This window comes from Neofelis nebulosa, chromosome 17 (assembly GCF_028018385.1).
Source record: "Neofelis nebulosa isolate mNeoNeb1 chromosome 17, mNeoNeb1.pri, whole genome shotgun sequence".
NCBI lineage: Eukaryota > Metazoa > Chordata > Mammalia > Carnivora > Felidae > Neofelis > Neofelis nebulosa.
Genome location: NC_080798.1, coordinates 7,349,702 through 7,368,361, shown reverse-complemented (window position 1 = coordinate 7,368,361; position 18,660 = coordinate 7,349,702). Strand labels below are relative to the sequence as shown.

The window sequence follows — 18,660 nt, the reverse complement described above, 5'->3', positions numbered from 1 at the left end:
ATCAAGAATCATAAGAATAACTACCACTTCTCCCGTGCCAGGAACCATGCGAAATGCTTCCCAGGCATGATCTGGCCCAACACTTCCAAACACCCTATGAGCTGGGTGTCATTATCCTTGTGTTACAGGCTAGGAGACTATGGCTCAGAGAGGTCAAGGGACCTGGAGGAGGTTGCACAGCCAGAGAGAGGAGGTGGGCTTTGGCTCAGGATGGCCAGACTGCTCACTCCTTCAGAAAGCTACCACCCCATGGGGCATCTGGGTGGCTCAGTCGGTTAAGTATCCGACTTCGGTTCAGGTCATGATTTCACAATTTGTGGGTTCGAGCCCTGCATCAGGCTCTGTGCTGACAGCTCAGAGCGTGGAGCCTGCTTCAGATTCTGTATCTCCCTCTCTGTCCCTCCCCCACTCATGCTCCATCTCTCAAAAATAAAAAAACATAAATAAATAAATAAATAAATAAATAAATAAATAAAATTAAAAAAAAAAACGACGAGAACAGAAAGAAAGCAAGCTACCACCCCATGCTGGGCTCAGGATCTCTGCACAGCATCCAGTCCCCTGAGCTCACCCAGGGAGTTCTCACCATGCTGATGGTAATGACAAGGGTAATAATACATAGTGAGCATTTTCTAGGCGTTAGGTGTGGTTCTGGAGGTGCTACATTAATTCCCTCAAAACCTCATGGGGGAAGTTTTGTAACTTAAAGATGCCAGCAAATTCCTCCCTTACGGAGTCTATGTCCCTTCCCCATGGATCCAGGTAGACTCTTACTACCAGACCAAGAGACTACAGCAGAAGTGATCCCGTGCCAGTGTCTGCATGGAGGCCCAGAGACGGGCATAACCCACCTCACAGGTCATAGAACACTCCCTCCTGGAAGCCAGCCACCATGCCGTGAAGAAGCTCGAGCAGCCCATGGGAAGGAATCATGGCCCCTGGTCTACAGCCAGCTCAAGCCAACAACCCCAGCCAGCCAGCATGCAGGCCAGGTGACTAAGCCATCTTGGACATGTATCCCCGGGCCCCATTTGAGACCCCAGCTGACGCCGCGTGGAGGAGAGGCGAGCTCTCCTGCCAAGCCCTGCCCAGCTTTCAGATGTATGGGCAAAATAAATGATTGGTGGTTTTAAGTCAGTGAGTTTTGGGGTGCCTCGTTATGCCACATCAGCCAACCAGAACACGGGTATTATTACTAACGCCACCTGAGGGAGGAGGAAATCGGCGTTGGGAGAGTAGGAACTTGCCAGGGCCTCAGGATCCAGACCCCAAGCCCTTAACCACTACACTAAGCTCTTACTATTTTGATCAGCCGGATGAGGAAACCAGAACTCAGAGATGCAAGGTAACTCACTCAAGATCCCACAGCTGGGAAAGTTGAGGGAGGATCTAAAATCACTGAGTCTGGGGGCGCCTGGGGGGGGCTCAGTCGGTTGAGCATCTGACTCTTGATTTTGGCTCAGGTCACGATCTCACGGTTCATGGGATTGAGTCCCGCGTCGGGCTCCGTGCTGACAGCGCAGAGCCTGCTTGGGATTCTCTCCCTCCCTCTCTGCCCCTCCTCCGGGCACGTGCACACACGCTCTCTCTCAAAAATAAATAAATACACTTAAAAAAAATAAAATAATAAAATCAGAGTCTGACTTCAGGCCCCGGCTCTTCATCCCCACCTTACATGTTGTCTGTGTCCCCAACCAGAACCAGAACTTCCAGCCTTGCTGTCTCCTGTTCCCCAAGTCTCCACGGGGGCCTGGCACCTGCGAGTTCCCAGCAAAAGCTCTGCAGCATGACACCCCCTCACTGATCTTCGTCTTTCAGGAATTCAACTAGGATGCCATCTACCTGGGAAGTCTCCGACCCCACATTCCAGGTCAGATGCCCCAGGTGAGCTCCTAAGTGTGTGGTGTCACCTCTGCTTACAGCTGGCTCTGCCCACGTCCATCCCAACCCCCCCCCCCCCCACCCAACATGGAAGCTTCTCAGGGACTGGATGTGACTCACCTGGGTCCCCGGCGTCACCCAGCACAGGGCCTGGCACACGGGAGACTTAAGTAAATGTTTGTTGAATGAATCAAAGAACAGGTCTCCACGGAATGAGTTAACAGAGACGGTCGTCGGGAGGGTCATAGTTTTATTGCTGAGTGTCAGGGAAGGGGCTCAAATCCGCCCAATCTCCCTCAGCTTGGCCACCAGGTCCTCTGTGGTCTCCACCTTGACGCCGGCCGTGCGCTGGGGCGGGTCCTCCACACTAACCACGGAGAGCTTGGAGGTAAGGTCCACACCCAGGTCTCCGGGCTTGATGACCTCAATCTTCTTTTTCTTGGCTTTCTGCACATGGGCAGTGACAGTTCACAGGGCTGCTGAAGCCCTGCCCAGCCTCCCACAGCCTCCCACTAGCCAGACAGACATGACCTACTGGGAAGCCCTTCTGCTGAGGGTCCCTGTTTAGTTAGCTGTCTTGAGAAGCCCTTCACGGGCTGAAATGGACTGGCAAACTCAACCTGCTAGCTTAACGAGTGCGGCCCATCTGACCCACGGAACCCACCCTTCTGAGATGACCCACTGAACTCTCCCTGGTGGCTGAGATGATCCACTGAACCCTTCCTATTGGCTGAGATGATCCACTGTACCTTTCCTATTGGCTGAGATGATGCCCTTCCTATTGGCTAAGATGGCACACTAAACTCTCCCTATTGGCTAAAATGACCCAGTGAACCCATCCTACAAGCCAAGATGAACGGTAAACTCTTCTTTCCGCAGGGTGATGATCCTTTCCTTTGTACAAGAAGTCTCTGGGCCCTCAGTGACCCATCTGCTAAGTGCTCACCATGATGTTGGGCAACGTGGCATAGCGAGGTTCGTTGAGCCGCAGGTCGGCGGTCACCACGGCAGGCAGCTTCAGGCGCAGGGTCTCCAGGCCCCCGTCAATCTCCCGCTCCACTTTCACCTTGTCCCCTTCCAGTGTCACCTGGGAGGCGAACGTGCCCTGGGGAGATGGGAGGGTGGGTGAGGTTAATTCACGGCAGGCACAGAGCGAGGCACAGAGCGACGTGAGCACATGCACAGGTGAGTGAATGAATGAGAGAACAGAAGAGAGTCCTGCAAGGTAACCTTTAGACATCAAGTTCACAAACAGGAAGATGCCACAGAAAGGGAATCTCAAAAATCTGTACTTTCACTGGCAGCCAACGTGTAGGTCTTAATGACCTGAACCTGCCAGTTAGGTTCCGACCTATTATTAACCTTCCTTAATAATGATGAACACGCATTGCGTGTAAACAACTTCCGCGCACTAAGTCATCAGGCCCTCGGGAACTCTATACGGGAAACGCTATTATCCCCACTTTACAGATGAGGAAAATTGAGGCAGGGCGAGGCTCAAAAATGTGCTGTCACCCAAGAGCTGGCAGTCTGGCTCTAAGCTCCATGTCATGCTCCCACTACCCACCATTCTGTCCCCAGGAGTTCCCTCCGAGGCCCCTCTGCTGGGGTAACAACAGACTCATGTGCTCACCTTGACCCTGGAAACATCAGCTGGGACCCCATCTTCTTTGCTCAGCGCCCACGCCCACACTCTCGCCAACGCCCCTCTGTGCCTCAGTCCTGAATCAACATTTCCTGATGTACCTACACCCTCTCTGTCTAATCGGCCCGTTGTCTCCATTCGCTCACTCACTGGACAAACCTTTCAAGTCTTAGCCGGGATGTTCCGTCACCCCTAGTCTCATCCGAACACCCCATGAGCCAGCCCTGGGGATACACAGTGAACATGACCAACAAGGCCTGGGCTTTCGGGGGCATTTATCCTGGCCGGGAAGACTGCTGGTAACCAAGTGACCGGTAACCAAGTATAACGGTAATCAAGTGGACTCACGTGTCTTCTGAGCATGTGAAATGTGGCTCGTGTGATTACGGGATGGAATTTTTCATCTTACTTTATTTTTTTTTTAAGTTTGTTCGTTTGCTTGTTTGTTTGTTTGTTTGTTTGTTTGTTTAGAGAGCATGTGCGTGCATGCATGCAAGCGGGGGAGGGACAGAGAGAGGAGGAGAGAATCCCAAGCAGGTTGTCAGTGCAGAGCTGGATGCCAGGCTCGATCCTACGAACTGACAGAGATTAGCACCACCCCTGCGCAAGGATGACACACAAATTCGTGAAGTGTTCCGTATGTTTGATGTAAATTTTAAAAAATAAAAAATAAAATTAAAAAGAAAAAAAAATGTGCAGTTTATTGTAGACCACTTACATCTCAACAAAGCTATTTAAAAAAATACTCAATGCGATCACTGGAAAACTTTGAAGAGTGTTTGGAACACCCTGGGTGTGTGAATCTACGTTTTCAACTGTGGATTTTAGGAATCTAAATTAAGTATTTCTGATGAAAATTCAGCATCTGAATGGAGATGTGCTGTAGATATAAAATCCACCCTGGAGGGGTGCCTGGGTGGTTCAGTCGAGTACTCATCTGACTCTTGATTTCAGCTCAGGTCATAATCTCGTGGTCTGTGAGTTTGAGCCCCATGTTGGGTTCTGTGCTGACAGCAGGGAGCCTGCTTGGGATTCTCTCGCTCTTCCTCTCTCTCTGTCCCTCCTCCACTCTCACTCTCTCTCAAAATATAACTAAACTTAAAAAATAATAAAATAAAATAAAATAAAATAAAATAAAATAAAATAAAATAATTTAAAATAAAATAAAATAAAATAATAAAATAAAATCCACACTGGATTCTGAAGACGTCATACAAAAAAGAATATGACAGGGGCGCCTGGGTGGCGCAGTCGGTTAAGCGTCCGACTTCAGCCAGGTCACGATCTCGCGGTCCGTGAGTTCGAGCCCCGCGTCAGGCTCTGGGCTGATGGCTCGGAGCCTGGAGCCTGTTTCCGATTCTGTGTCTCCCTCTCTCTGACCCTCCCCCGTTCATGCTCTGTCTCTCTCTGTCCCAAAAAATAAATGAAAAACGTTGAAAAAAAAAAAAAAATTTCAAAAAAGAATATGACAGAGCTCAGGAGTTTTTATATTGATTATATGTTGAGATGATAATATTTTAGATGTGTTAGGTTAAATAAAATATTATTGCAATTCATTTTGCCTGATTCTTTTTACTTTTTTAATCCGGCTGTGAAAAATTCTAAATTACCCAGGTGGCTCGTGTTTCTACTGGACTGGCAGAGGTGGGGAGTGGGGAATCTGGAACTGAGGAGGGGACATGAGGATTTCATACAGGGTGGGTAAGGAAGGCCTCTCTAAAGAGGTAATAACTGAGCACAGACCTAAAGGAGAGAGTCGGAAAGGCATGAGGCAATCTGAGGGAACCATGTTCTGGGTTGAGCAAGTGCAAAGGCCCTGAGGCAGGGATGACGTTGGTGTGTGGTTGGAGAGTGACAGGGCTGAAGACAGAGCACCAAAGGCCTGGACGAGGCCTGGCATCCTGGCTGTGCACTTCTCCTTCCTGCCAGCAGGAGTAGCCATCCTTGCACATGCCTTCCTCCAGAAAGGCAGGGACAAGGGTGGCCCTGTTCTGAGCCCCCAGGTCTAGCCCCCAGAAGGTACGCCTCACTCCAGCCTCACCTGTGGCCAGTCTAGAAATCCAGCGGTCATCTGCCCTGTCTGGTTACAGTCATCATCGATGGCCTGAGTGGAGAAAGAGAGAAGACTGTATGACAATGGGTCTTTTCACACACCGTTTGGGCCTTTGTCTAGATGGGGATTAGCAAACATTTTCTCAATATCATGCGGTCTCAGTCACAGAGATGCAACTCGGCCACGGTAGTACACAAGCAGCCGTAGATAGAAATGTGCCTGTATAAAGCAACAAGAGTGGTGGTGTTCCAATAAAGCTTTATAAAATCAGCGGTGACCATGGGCCATAGTCTGCTGACTCCTGGACTAGAATGATCCCATCCCTTCACTTGGGCCTGGTGAGAGGCAGTCACCTGTCCAGGGGCACACAAGGACATCTGGCATCCCCAGTGCCAAATCTTTGCCCCCTGTATAATTCACAGAAGCCTCCCATGAGCCAGGACCCGGGCCAGCTGCACTGGGGAACTGAGTGAGTAGGAGCTATCCCCTGACCCTAGTGATTGGTTCAGGGATTGGTACTTGACTCAAGCTGGACCAATGAAGAGTCAGCTCTGGAGGTGTTCCTGGAGCTCTTGGGAAAGAGGCTCTTTTGTTTCTGCTGAGGTTGCTGGGCTCCTGAGATATGGGCCTGGAGGTGCAGAAGGTAAAAACAAGATAGAGGAGCAGAGCCTAGAGCTGACATGTGAACCTGGATCAAGCCATGCCTGAAGCTTGAATTATATGAGCTAACAGGTTCACTTTTTGGCTTCTGCCAGTTTGATTCTGACCCTGCCACCTACAATAAAGACTGTCCTGACCAGTTTATCCTGTATCTTCCCAGTTGGAGGCCCTGGTCCCAGAAACTGTCCCTGACAACCAGGACAGGCAGGACATGAGTCTGAGACCCACCAGAGAACGGAGGGGGCATCAAGAGGCCATGATGCCAGCACCAGTGTCCTGGGGCACTGGTGAGAGACCTGGGTCCCCAGAGCCCTGAGCCTACCCAGACTGTGCCTTTTTGGCCTGTTCTCTGGTTAGGCCCCCTGCCTCAGCTTACTGACTTCTACTGATTCCTCTGCTGTTTGTCACCTCTCGTTTTCCACTGTCTGACTTGGGCAGGACACCCAACCACCTATATAGACTCATCAGCCTCCGCCTCTCCCCAGGGACCGATCCAGCCTGCTGGGATCCCTGTCTTTTCCCACCAGGGCCCTGGCTCTACCTCTGAGCCTCCCAGGCGATCCCAGTGCCCTGTATGATCTCTCAGTCTCTCGCATTCTTTCTCAGCCTTCGTCCCTAAGCCCCCGCCCCTAGATCTCTCCCCTCCCACTGCTGTCGTCTGGGTCTCTTCTGAAGATCCGCTGCCCCTCCCTGGGCGAGGCCACAATGTCTATCTCAAATGGGAGGGTGTGGGCAGGCTGCCCAAAGGAAGGCTGTCATTTGCCCGGCCTCCAGAGGGAACAGCTGAGCCAGACTCACACCCACCTCAGGGGGTAGGTAGCGTTCTAGCTCAACGTTAGCCCCCAAGCTCCTCCCCAAGCCCCTGGCCTCCAGTCTCTCCCCTTCCAGCCTCTTCCTCACAGCCTCAGTTCTTCCAGAACTTTCCTCTCTGTCCCTTGCAGCCAGACCCCAGCACCACCTTCACCTCCTCTCCGCCTCCCCTCACTCCCTGCAGCTCAAGCGCTGCCCCTCCAGCCACAGGTCTCTCTGCTCTGTCCCATCAAGCCTCTCTTTCCCCCACCCAGACCATCGCCCCAGCCCCCAGGGCTCCCACTTTACCCCATAGGACCCCCCCCCCCCACCTGTCATCCTGCCCACCCTGCTCAAACTCTCCACCCAGCCTGGGTCCCCTGAAGCCTCAGCTCCTGCCCACCCCGCCGCCAGTCCTGAGCAGGAATGGGGATGGGGGGGAGGGATGGGCACACTTACCTGCTTGCCCAGCAGCACCAGGTCTACCTTCTCCTTCTCTGCCAGCTTGGCCAGGACCCGGGCCACCTGCAGGGGACCCAGGCGATCTGTCTCTGCAGCTGGCACCTCCACGTGGATGCCTCGGTCTGCGCCCATGGCCAGAGCAGTGCGGATGGTCTCCTGCCAGGAGAAGGGACTCGGCTTGGCTTGTAGCCCCAAGGGGTACCCAGGAGCCCGATCCCGTCCCTCCTCCCTCAGACCCGGGACTCAGGGTCCCAGCACCCTCTCCCACCTGGCACTGGGCAGGCCCACAGCTGACAGCGATGACCTCTTTCACCAGCTTTTTCTCCTTGAGCCGCACGGCCTCCTCCATGGCGATCTCACAGAAAGGGTTCATGGAGTGCTTCACGCCATCTGTGACCACTCCTGTCTTGTCAGGCTTCACCCGGATCTGCCCAGCCAGGAAGGGAAGGGCCAGGGTCAGGGGATCGGGGAAGGCAAGGGCCGGATGGGGACGACAGGGAAAGGGGCAGGCCCTTGCCCAGGGTCCCACAGGCAGGTGGAGGGTCACCTTCTCATTGTGTCATTCAGACATGTGCTAAGCACTGGGGACCTCGAACATCTTGTCACTGCTCTGTTCCTTGGGCCTGAAAGCATGTTTCGCCAATTTCCGTTTACCATAACCCACGGTGAGAAATGCATCTTTGATACTCGGGAATATATTACAAATACGTAACATATACTTGCATGCAAATACGAATGCCACCAGAATGTGAGGTTTGCTGAACAATACTTACCCTTACTTTGCACACCATACCCTGACACTTCCTTTTAATTTTTTTAAGGCTTTAATTTCTATTTGAGAGAGAGAGAGAGGGAGAGAGACAGCGTGTTGAGTGGGGGAGGGGAAGAGAGAGAGGAAGACACAGAATCCGAAGCAGGCTCCAGGCTCTGAGCTGTCAGCACAAGCCCGACATAAGGCTCGAACTCACGAACCACGAGATCATTACCTGAGCCAAAGTCAGACGCTTAACTGACTGAGCCACCCAGGAGCCCCTATGCTGTACTTATATAGATTTACTATCAATCTTCTCTCCCTTAGAATGTCAAGTCCCTGAGGACAGGGATTTCTGTCAGCTCTGTTCACAACTGTACTCACAGGCCTAGCGTGGCACCTGGCATACTGTAGTTCCTGCACAAAAAAGAACTTGTCAGATGCATGTGTAAGAACTTGCATTAAAACCGCTCAAACACTTGTAGGGGCGCCTGGGTGGCTCAGTCGGTTAAGTGTCCGACTTCGGCTCAAGTCGTAATCTCACAGTTTGTGAGTCCGAGCTACGCGTGGGGCTCCGTGCTGACAGCTCGGAGCCTGGAGCCTGCTTTGGATTCTGTGTCTCCCTCTCTCTCTGCCCTTTCCCCTCTCACGAAGTGTCTCTCTTTCTCTCGAAAATGAATAAACATTAAAAAAAAAAAAAAAAAAAAAGAACTGCTCAAACACTTATAAACAGCACAGAAACTAAAACACAAAAGGGGCAACTGGGTGGCTCAGTCAGTTAAGCGTCCAGCCTTGGCTCAGGTCATGATCTCATGATTTGTGAGTTCGAGCCCCACATCGGGCTCTGTTGTGACAGCTCAGAGCCCGGAGCCTGCTTCGGATTCTGTGTCTCCCTCTCCCTCCCCCGCTCGTTCTCAGTCTCTCTCTCTCAAAAATAAATAAAAACATGAAAAAAAATAAAAAATAAAACACAAAAGCCCTCTTGTTACAAAAATAAAATCCAAGACATAGGTCTCCCCTTTAAACAGGAAAGCAGCCCCCCGCAGTAAGAGGCTGGCTGACGGGCCAGGGGGCTGGTGGAGGGCCCCGAGCCCACTCTTGCTCTGGCAAGACCCCGGGCACCAAGCTGCCCACGCCCAAACAGAAGGGGATGAGAGCCCTCTGGCACCGGCACCGGGGAAAGGTGCCCGCTCATCTTCTCCACGGAAGAAGACCTTTCAAGCCAGAGAAGATTTGAAGCTTTGAAAACACTGTTGAGTTCAATTATCTAAGTCAGGAAACAATGGATGGTCTCAAAATTCAGTGCCGGTCTTTTTTTTTTTTTTTTTTCCAAATTATTTTAAATAATGAGGCTTTATCAGTCAAAGGAGATGAGTCAGGACGTCTGTCTCTTAAAGATGCAAACTATTAACGTTCAACAGAAACAGCCATGACCCTGGCAGGCATCGACTGCCCCCGAGGGCTTTATTACGTGCATGAACTCATGTAACTGTCCTGACAGCCTAGGAGGTTAGTTACTGCCATTCCCATCCCTATTGTACAGATGGGCCAACTGAGGCACAGACAGGCCAAGGGCCTTGCCCAGGATGACACCACAAGGAAGTAGAGCCTCACTCCAAGTCTGAGTTGGGAATCGTGAGACTCTCCAGGCTGCCAGGCGGGCCCTCGAGAGGTAGGAGAGCCAGTCCTACTATCCGCGGCCCACGACACAGGAGCAGGTGTTCGTAAAGTGACTTCTGAAGGCCGTCCCTGAACTCTTGACACAGCTCAAGGACTTCTCTGTGATTCAGGACGGCCAAGGCCAGACAGTGAGGCGGTGGGCAGGGAGAGATGCCCACAACCGACGGTCAAGGTGGTGGTCAGGGCTGAGACCCTTCTACGGGAGATCGCGTCTGGGGCAGGCAAAGAGGACCAACATCCTCACGGAGGTGACAGGTGTGACCTGAAGGAAGAGGAGGTGCCAGCTATCCCAAGCGCAGAAGGAACAAGGGGAAGGGGAAAAGGCCGTGTCCTCCCAGAACCGAGGAACACATGGCTGGTTGAGGTAAGGCCCAGAGACGGAAACAGGTTTTCTGGGGCCTGAAGTTTCCATCCTTTGGAGGATCTGCTTTAAGAAAATGCAGCTGGGGCACCTGGGTGGCTCAGCTGGTTGAGTGTCCGACTTCGGCTCAGGTCATGATCTCACGGTTCATGAGTTTGAGCCCCACGTCGGGCTCTGTGCTGACAGCTCAGAGCCTGGAGCCTGCTTTCAATTCTGTGTCTCCCTCTCTCTCTCTGCTCCTCCCCCACGTGTGCTCTGCCTCTCTCTCTGTCTCTGTCTCTCTCAAAAATAAGTAAATATTTAAAAATATAAAAAATAGGGGTGCCTGGGTGGCTCGGTCAGTTAAGTGTCCGACTTCAGCTCAGGTCATGATCTCACGGATGGTGGGTTCAGCCTTGGGCTCTGTGCTGACAGCTCAATGCCCGGAGCCCGCTTCGGATTCTGTGTCTCCCTCTCTCTCTGCCCCTCCTCCACTCGTACTCTGTGTGTGTCTCTCTCTCTCAAAAATAAATAAACATTAAAAAAATTTTTTTTAAGAATAAAATAAAATATGGCACAAAAGCAGACACATAGACCAATGGAATAGAATAGAAACCCCAGAACTAGACCCACAAACGTATGGCCAACTCATCTTTGACAAAGCAGGAAAGAACATCCAATGGAAAAAAGACAGTCTCTTTAACAAATGGTGCTGGGAGAACTGGACAGCAACGTGCAGAAGGTTGAAACTAGACCACTTTCTCACACCATTCACAAAAATAAACTCAAAATGGATAAAGGACCTGAATGTGAGACAGGAAACCATCCAAACCCTAGAGGAGAAAGCAGGAAGAGACCTCTCTGACCTCAGCCGTAGCAATCTCTTACTCAACACATCCAGAAAGGCTAGGGAATTAAAAGCAAAAATGAATTACTGGGACCTTATGAAGATAAAAAGCTTCTGCACAGCAAAGGAAACAACCAACAAAACTAAAAGGCAACCAACGGAATGGGAAAAGATATTTGCAAATGACATATCGGACAAAGGGCTAGTATCCAAAATCTATAAAGAGCTCACCAAACTCCACACCCGAAAAACAAATAACCCAGTGAAGAAATGGGCAGAAAACATGAACAGACACTTCTCTAAAGAAGACATCCGGATGGCCAACAGGCACATGAAAAGATGCTCAACGTCCCTCGTCATCAGGGAAATACAAATCAAAACCACACTCAGATATCACCTCACGCCAGTCAGAATGGCCAAAATGAACAAATCAGGAGACTATAGATGCTGGAGAGGATGTGGAGAAACGGGAACCCTCTTGCACTGTCGGTGGGAATGCAAATTGGTGCAGCCGCTCTGGAAAACAGTGTGGAGGTTCCTCAAAAAATTAGAAATAGACCTACGCAATGACCCAGCAGTAGCACTGCTAGGAATTTACCCAAGGGATACAGGAGTACTGATGCATAGGGGCACTTGTGCCCCAATGTTTACAGCAGCACTCTCAACAATGGCCAAATGATGGAAAGACCCTAAATGTCCATCAACTGATGAATGGATAAAGAAATTGTGGTTTATATGCACAATGGAGTACTATGTGGCAATGAGAAAGAACGAAATATGGCCCTTTGTAGCAACGTGGATGGAACTGGAGAGTGTGATGCTAAGTGAAATAAGCCATACAGAGAAAGACAGATACCATATGGTTTCACTCTTATGTGGATCCTGAGAAACGTAACAGAAACCCATGGGGGAGGGGAAGGAAAAAAAAAAAAGAGGTTAGAGTGGGAGAGAGCCGAAGCATAAGAGACTGTTAAAAACTGAGAACAAACTGAGGGTTGATGGGGGGTGGGAGGGAGGGGAGGGTGGGTGATGGGTATTGAGGAGGGCACCTTTTGGGATGAGCACTGGGTGTTGTATGGAAACCAATTTGACAATAAATTTCATATATTAAAAAAAAAAAGAATAAAATAAAATTAAAAATAAGAAAAACAAAAATAAATAAATAAATAGAAAATGCATACCAAATCACGAATGCAAAATCGACTCGGCCTCTCCCTGGGCCTTGAAAGAAACTCTGAAGGGTACAGCCTCATGGGCCAGAACTGAGTGTCACTGGTTGCCTATTCAGTAATACCCTAAACACACAATCACAGACGTGCACACGGACACACACTGAGCACAGCATCTGTTTCTGAGCAAATGACTAAATAAACTTGCATTACTAGTACTATCAATAATAACAATACTCACTGCGTGCCAGCCAACACTTGTTTTTTTTGTTTTTGTTTTTGTTTTTTTAATTTTTTTTTTCAACGTTTTTTATTTATTTTTGGGACAGAGAGAGACAGAGCATGAACGGGGGAGGGGCAGAGAGAGAGGGAGACACAGAATCGGAAACAGGCTCCAGGCTCCGAGCCATCAGCCCAGAGCCCGACGCGGGGCTCGAACTCACGGACCGCGAGATCGTGACCTGGCCGAAGTCGGACGCTCAACGGACTGCGCCACCCAGGCGCCCCACGTTTATTTATTTTTGAGACAGGGAGAGACAGCATGAATGGGGGAGGGTCAGAGAGAGAGGGAGACACAGAATCTGAAACGGGCTCCAGGCTCCGAGCCGTCAGCCCAGAGCCTGACGCGGGGCTCGAACTCACGGATCGTGAGATCGTGACCTGGCTGAAGTCGGACGCTTAACCGACTGCGCCAACCAGGCGCCCCCCAACACTTGTTTTTGAGAGAGAGAGAGAGAGAGAGAGAGAGCGCAAGTGGGGAGAGGGGCAGAGACGGGGAGACACAGAATCCAAAGCAGGCTCCAAGCTGTCAGCACAGAGCCCAAGGCGGGGCTCGAACTCACAAACCGTGAGATTATGACCTGAGCTGAGGTTGGACGCTCAACCGACAGAGCCACCCTGGCGCCCCATAGCCAGGGGCTATTCTAAGAGCTTATCCGATCTTCACCGCCACCCAGTTCAGGAGATACTCTTGTTATCCCCGTTGTAGGGTGGAGGAAAACAAGGCTCAGAGTGGTTACGCAGCTCCCCAAGGTCACATAGTAGGAAGCTGACCCAGGCAGCTGGCCTGGAGTTGGCTCTGAACCGTTCTTGCGAGGGAACCAATGACTAAGACAGCAGTGACTCCATCAGACAGACCCTCCTCCCCACCCTGGAGCTGGAATTCTGGAAGGAGAGACAGACACTAAAGAGAACAATCAGTAAATGAGAGGAGATTACAAAGAGACGAGAGTATGGGTGAAATTACAGCCAGGGAGGGGACAGGAACAATGGGGGTTGCAACTTTAAGTCAGGATCCAGGGCAGGCCTCCCAGAGAAGGTGACAAGTGAGGCAAGAGTGGAACGAAGTGCATGCACCCTGAGGAGCCACCGATGGGGGGGAGGGGACATCTGGGTGGACAGAGGATCCCAATCCAGTGTGGGAGAAGAGTGCAGAGAGGCAAGCCCAGGGGGCTGCAGGAGTGTCCAAGGACACAACGAGGAGCACGAGAGGGTTGGGACAGGGGATACCAGAGAACCACTAAATGCCGATGTGATTGACAGATCAGCGTTAAGCAGGACAGGGAGGTACGAGTAGGGCTGGAGAAGGAAGGGTATCCAAGCAGAAGGCCCAGCGGGGACAAGGGCCCAAGCCAAGAAGGGGCCCTGTCTGTCAGGAAAGATTAGGTGGGAGCTATGGAAGCACAAGGGGTAAGGGAGGAACAGGGCACCGTGGACGGCAGCACAGGGGCCAAGGCCGGACCACGAAGGGTCTCAAACCCTGAGGGGCTGGGACTTTGTCCTGAGGGTGCTGGGGAGCCTCGGGGCAGCTCCCAGTGCAGGAAGAGCTGTGAGGCTGGGAGAGGATAGACCGGAGGGACAGGACAGCAGCTGACACCCCCTCTTTGTTCTCTCATTCGGCACACACCCATGCCAGTCCCTGTGCTGGATGCGGCTGCGACCCAAAGCCCATGAAACTGGAGCCCGCCGGGTCGGGGAGACAAATGCGACCTAGGCATCTCAGGCCATGGAGACCAGGACTGGGGCAGAAGGAGACCCAGGGGGCGACGGAGCCCGAAGGAACAGTTACAGGTCGGAGGAAACCAGGAGAGCAGGTCCCAGGACCCCGAGCAACATCCCTGCCATTTGCTGTCATCAGGCCTCCCAGCTGCTGAGTGAAAAGGGGAGGAGGAGAGACCAGAGCGGGACTTGCCTGCACTTGTGATTCTGACTCTGGTGGCCTGGAGCGGGATGACCTGCCAGGTAACAGAACCTCCACGGTTCTCAGTTTCTTCACCTGTCCAACGGGACTGATAACACCTAGCGGCTTTTGAAAGCACTGAATAGGTTAATCTCTGTCAAGGACTTGGAGCCCTGCCCCTCCGTAGTAATCGCTCACTACACATGGGCAGTTATGATCACTGAAGCTTCCACGCCAAGCCCGGCTGCCGGGACCTCCTGCCCACCCCACCCCCCAAACTGGCAGGGGCCCTGGTTTCATGCATCCCGAGGCCTCTGGCAAGCTAGGCCCTATCCTGGGCAATGCTGGAGACGCAGAGGTGGAACCCCAGTCTGATGGTGGGGACACACGTGGACGGGCAGTCACCACCTTCAGTCTGCTTTAAGCCAAGTAATAGGAGACACGGGCCTGCGAGACTGCGTCTGATTCACCTCTGTCCAGACCAGCTTCTCTCTGGGGGCAAGCCAGGCCCTCAGAGACGCTGCCCCCAGCCCCCTCATGGAGAATGTGAGTCATTCCACCAGCTCAGTCCGACGGGATTCCGTCTCCAGCAAACACTCCACCCTCCCTTCCCAGCAGGACCTCTTCACTCACCCTGTGGCTACGTAGGGTAAAAGACAGTTTCTGGGTTCCCACAGCGCCCGGTATTGGAATAATCAACGGAGTGTGCAAAGCAGCCTAAAGGTTAAAGTGTGGCTTGTGTGCAAAGCATTTAGTTGGGTTGAGGAGTCAGACAGACCTGGAGCGGAAATCTCAGCTCTATCCCATCCTAGCTGAGTGACCTCTCTGTGCCTCAGTTTCTCCATGTGTTAATAAATAGGGGCCATGACACCTCCAGCAGGTAAGAAATAGAGAAGGTAACTCGCACTGCACCCTATGAAGACAGCGAGTCCAGACTCGAGAAAAGGGAACGGGGTCATGACCCCAGAGGGGCCTGGTCTGAATGAAGAGAGATCTGAAGTCTGAACCTCACAGTCCTTGATCTTTGCCCTCTGGTGTACTTTGACGTTTGGGGGAAGAGCGGGAGAGATCAGAGGTATGAGAAGACCTCCCATACAGTGACCCCGGAAGCACACGGCCGCGGGATTCGGGGAGGTTGGGGGGGGGGGGCGGTCACCTTCACAGCGAAGTCGATGACCCTCTTGACAGCCACGAGCGCACGCAGCTCCGCCATCTTCCTGCCTCTGCCACCTGCCGGGGTCAGTGAGCTCGCTGGGCGCCCAGACCGAGACTTCTCGTCCCGCCCCCGCACCCCGCCCCTCTCTGCGCCTGCGCCCCACGCAGCCAGCCAGTCAACCGCTGTGGTGCCCGCCTCCGCCCCAACAGAGGACCAACCGGAGGCCCGGAAGGGAAGCAGGTGTGGCAAGAGGATTGGGGCCAATAGGGAACGAATCTTGGACAAAGAGGCGGGACCCGAGGGGAAAGGAAACGGACCTAGAGGAGGGGGCGTGGCCGGGAACTAGGGGAAAGGCCGTGAGCGTAGGGAGATGCCCCCGGAGTGGAGTTCCTCCCACGAATTCTAAACTTTTCCCAGTGTCCTCGATTTATCCCCTTCCCCAGCCCCCCGCCTTTTCCTCAACTGTACAAGTCGCCATGCTCGTGTCCCCTACGTCCTCTTGTGTCTCCCCATTTTCTTTTTGCCATGTTCCTCGTCCCATGTTCATGCCCCTTATGTTCCCCTATACTCGTTTTCCCTGCAAGTCCCTACATCCCCTCCAAACGACCTTGTGCGCTCCTGACCCCACTACCCCTGATTCCCGTTCCCCCTCCCAGTCCGTGTGCCTTGTCCACTCCAAGCTCGTGTCCCCATGTTCCACGTTCCCTGTAGGTTCATGTGCTTATGTCCTCCCTGAGCCCCCAGGGATCCCCGTGTCCCGGTCCCCCGTGCTCTTCATATCCATGTTCCCACGTGCGTTCGTGTCCCCCAGAAAGGCACACGAGCTGCGGCGGTGAAAGCCGTTCCTTTATTCTGCCCCAGGCAGGCTGCGGTCACAAGCACACGGGGAATCCGCTGATGGCGTCCGTGCTCTGCACGATCATGTCCGCCAGCAGAAGCAGAAGCCTGGCGGGAGAGGAGCGGAGGGCGGGTGGGGGACGGTGGGTCCTGGGGCGGATGACCGGGAGCTCCCCGGGACGGGGGTTCGGAGCTCTAGGGGCGATCCTGCCGGGTGTGCGGGAGTCGGGAGCGGAGTGTGCTGGGGAGTCCCTGGGAGGGCGACGGGGAGTCTGTGGGGAGGGGGGTGCTCAGGGCAGTCTCCTCCACCCTCTTCCCGCTGTCCAGGTTACCCGCGAGAATAGAGAAGGGTAAAGCCAGCCACCCCGAAAAATAGGACCATGAGAAGAAGACGTCGTTTTTCCACGCGTTCTTGACGGTGTAGCCTGTCAGGGCGATCAGCAGCAGCAGCCCTGGGCCCCGCGCCCTGGGTGAGCGTAGCCAGGGCGCAGAGCCGAGGCGCCCCTAGACCGCGCCCGTCGCCCAGGCCACGCCCCTCCTCCCAGCCACGCCCTCCTCTGGGTCCCCGGCCCCTCCCCTCATTCTCTTCCGAGCGCCTCCAAGTGCGAGACCCTGGGCCCCTGTCCCCCGCAACTCCCAAGCCCGCCCTATGCCTGGGGGCCCGCTACCATCTCACCGCAGAGGAAGAAGGTGCCGCTCATAGTCTGGCCCCGCGAGTCACCCTCGTGGTACAGAATCCGCAGCCCCATCACCAAACCCACGACGGCGGAGCACGCCGCCAGCACCATGCACGCGCCCGCCACCGCCAGCATGGCTGGGGGGAGCGGCCGCCTCAGCCGCGCGCTGGTGCCGCCCCGGGCCACCACCCCCACCCGCCGGTCTAGTTTGGATAGGGACTCGCAAGTTGCTTCATGAGGGGCGGTTAAGGTCCCAACAGGGAAGCAGATCCCAAAGTGGGGGTTCGTGGTAGTCTTTGTCGTGGAGGAGCAGGTGGATCTGAGACTGGAGAGGAAGGGGTGGGGGGGTGGGGGGCGCCGCAGGATGTGCCCAGCTGTTGTGTGAGGCGAGGGGGCCAGCTGGGCTCAGTGCCGGGGTGGGGGGGGGGTGCTGTCTGCCCAGTGGGGGACATCTGGGCGGGCGGGGCCTCACTCTGGCAGGGGATGTTGGAGCAGATGCCGCCATTACACTCCTGCCACAGGCTACTGTGGCCCCCTGGGTAGCGGATCCAGTAGTTGGTGGCAGTGGAGAGAATCGTGAGGATTTGGGCCAAGAAGCCCAGCAAGGTGCCCCCGCTCTGAAGGCGCCGCTTCACCCCCATGCCAGGGAGGCTGCTGCGGAGGGTCACACATGCAAGATTGGCCAACAGCCCTCCCGCCCCCAGGCCCCTGTCTCGGCTCTTTCAAGCCCTTGAGACCCACACACACATGTCCCTACATATCCCAGACTTCACCCCAGCACCCCTGTCTGGGGACCCCTCCCTCAGGCCCTTCCCAAACCCAAGACCTCCTTCTCCCCCATGTCCTACTGCTACTATTGGGCGCTTTGAGACCTTACCCACAGGGAGTCACAGCTTAAGGACCTCTCTGTCTTTCAAAGATCTCCATTCTTCAGTGGAGTGTGCCTGTAACCTGTCCAGTGCCCTCCCCCAACCCCCATGCACACACCCACCTAAATGACTGACACCCAGCTCAGGGGGGCTTCTTAGACACAGAGTCCAGAGGTGTGGGGGAAGGGAGACTGGGTCTCTGTGAGGCAGGAGGAGTTCCAGAACCCCCTCTCCCATCAGCCACTTAAAGAGATAACCACCCACCCACACCCCCACACGCACATAAACCCACATGCACACAGAGTCAGATGGCCATGACACGATAGACCATATCCTTCTGAAAATTCTTCCCTTGACCCCAGAAGCTCTCCAGGCCCCCAACTCTCTGGCTGTGCCCTCTCAGACCCCCATGCAGGCTCCTGTTCTTGATCTTCCCTCCACTTCCCAGGGCTGGTTTTCCTGGAATCTCCATCCTGCACCTTCTTACCCGATGAGTTTCCTCGAAGCCACGGCTCCCTCGGCCACTGATCCTCTGATAGCAACCCAAACCATCTCCAGCCCACTTCTCTGTCCCAGACCCCTGCCAACCACATCCCAACTGAGCTCAACATCTCCCACCAAAACAGGGATGACCCTACCATCCCACCCAAGTTGGTTGCACCAGA

The 18,660-nt window shown here is 53.7% G+C and overlaps 2 protein-coding genes and 1 pseudogene across 2 annotated transcripts; 1 reads left to right on the top strand and 2 right to left on the bottom strand.

Annotated features, from left to right (window-relative positions):
* Positions 1-2,114: 2,114 nt before the first annotated feature.
* Positions 2,115-15,769, bottom strand: ETFB (electron transfer flavoprotein subunit beta). The gene is made up of 6 exons (XM_058708495.1): positions 15,613-15,769; positions 7,759-7,917; positions 7,488-7,646; positions 5,568-5,630; positions 2,828-2,986; positions 2,115-2,328 (listed from the first exon to the last, which is right to left on the bottom strand). Exons 1-6 carry the CDS (start codon positions 15,667-15,669, stop codon positions 2,158-2,160), a joined length of 768 nt encoding a protein of 255 aa, XP_058564478.1. The 5' UTR covers positions 15,670-15,769; the 3' UTR covers positions 2,115-2,157.
* Positions 4,076-4,171, top strand: LOC131500497 (U6 spliceosomal RNA; annotated as a pseudogene).
* A 671-nt stretch (positions 15,770-16,440) lies between the features above and the next one.
* On the bottom strand, positions 16,441-18,291 carry CLDND2 (claudin domain containing 2). The gene is given in 5 exon segments (XM_058708530.1): positions 16,441-16,546; positions 16,549-16,557; positions 16,782-16,901; positions 17,126-17,263; positions 17,599-18,291. Coding segments are annotated over 5 exon segments (498 nt in total). The 5' UTR covers positions 17,768-18,291; the 3' UTR covers positions 16,441-16,484.
* Between the last annotated feature and the right edge of the window lie 369 nt (positions 18,292-18,660).

What these genes read in the sequence shown, in the direction of transcription:
- ETFB (XM_058708495.1), bottom strand. Translation starts at nt 15,669, where the DNA reads ATGGCGGAGCTGCGTGCGCTCGTGGCTGTCAAGAGGGTCATCGACTTC. An exon ending in TCATCGACTTCGCTGTGAAG is followed by an intron (nt 7,918 to 15,612) that starts GTGACCGCCCCC and finishes CTGGCTGGGCAG; the next exon opens with ATCCGGGTGAAGCCTGACAA. An exon ending in GATTTCTAGACTGGCCACAG is followed by an intron (nt 2,987 to 5,567) that starts GTGAGGCTGGAG and finishes CCATCTCCCCAG; the next exon opens with GGCACGTTCGCCTCCCAGGT.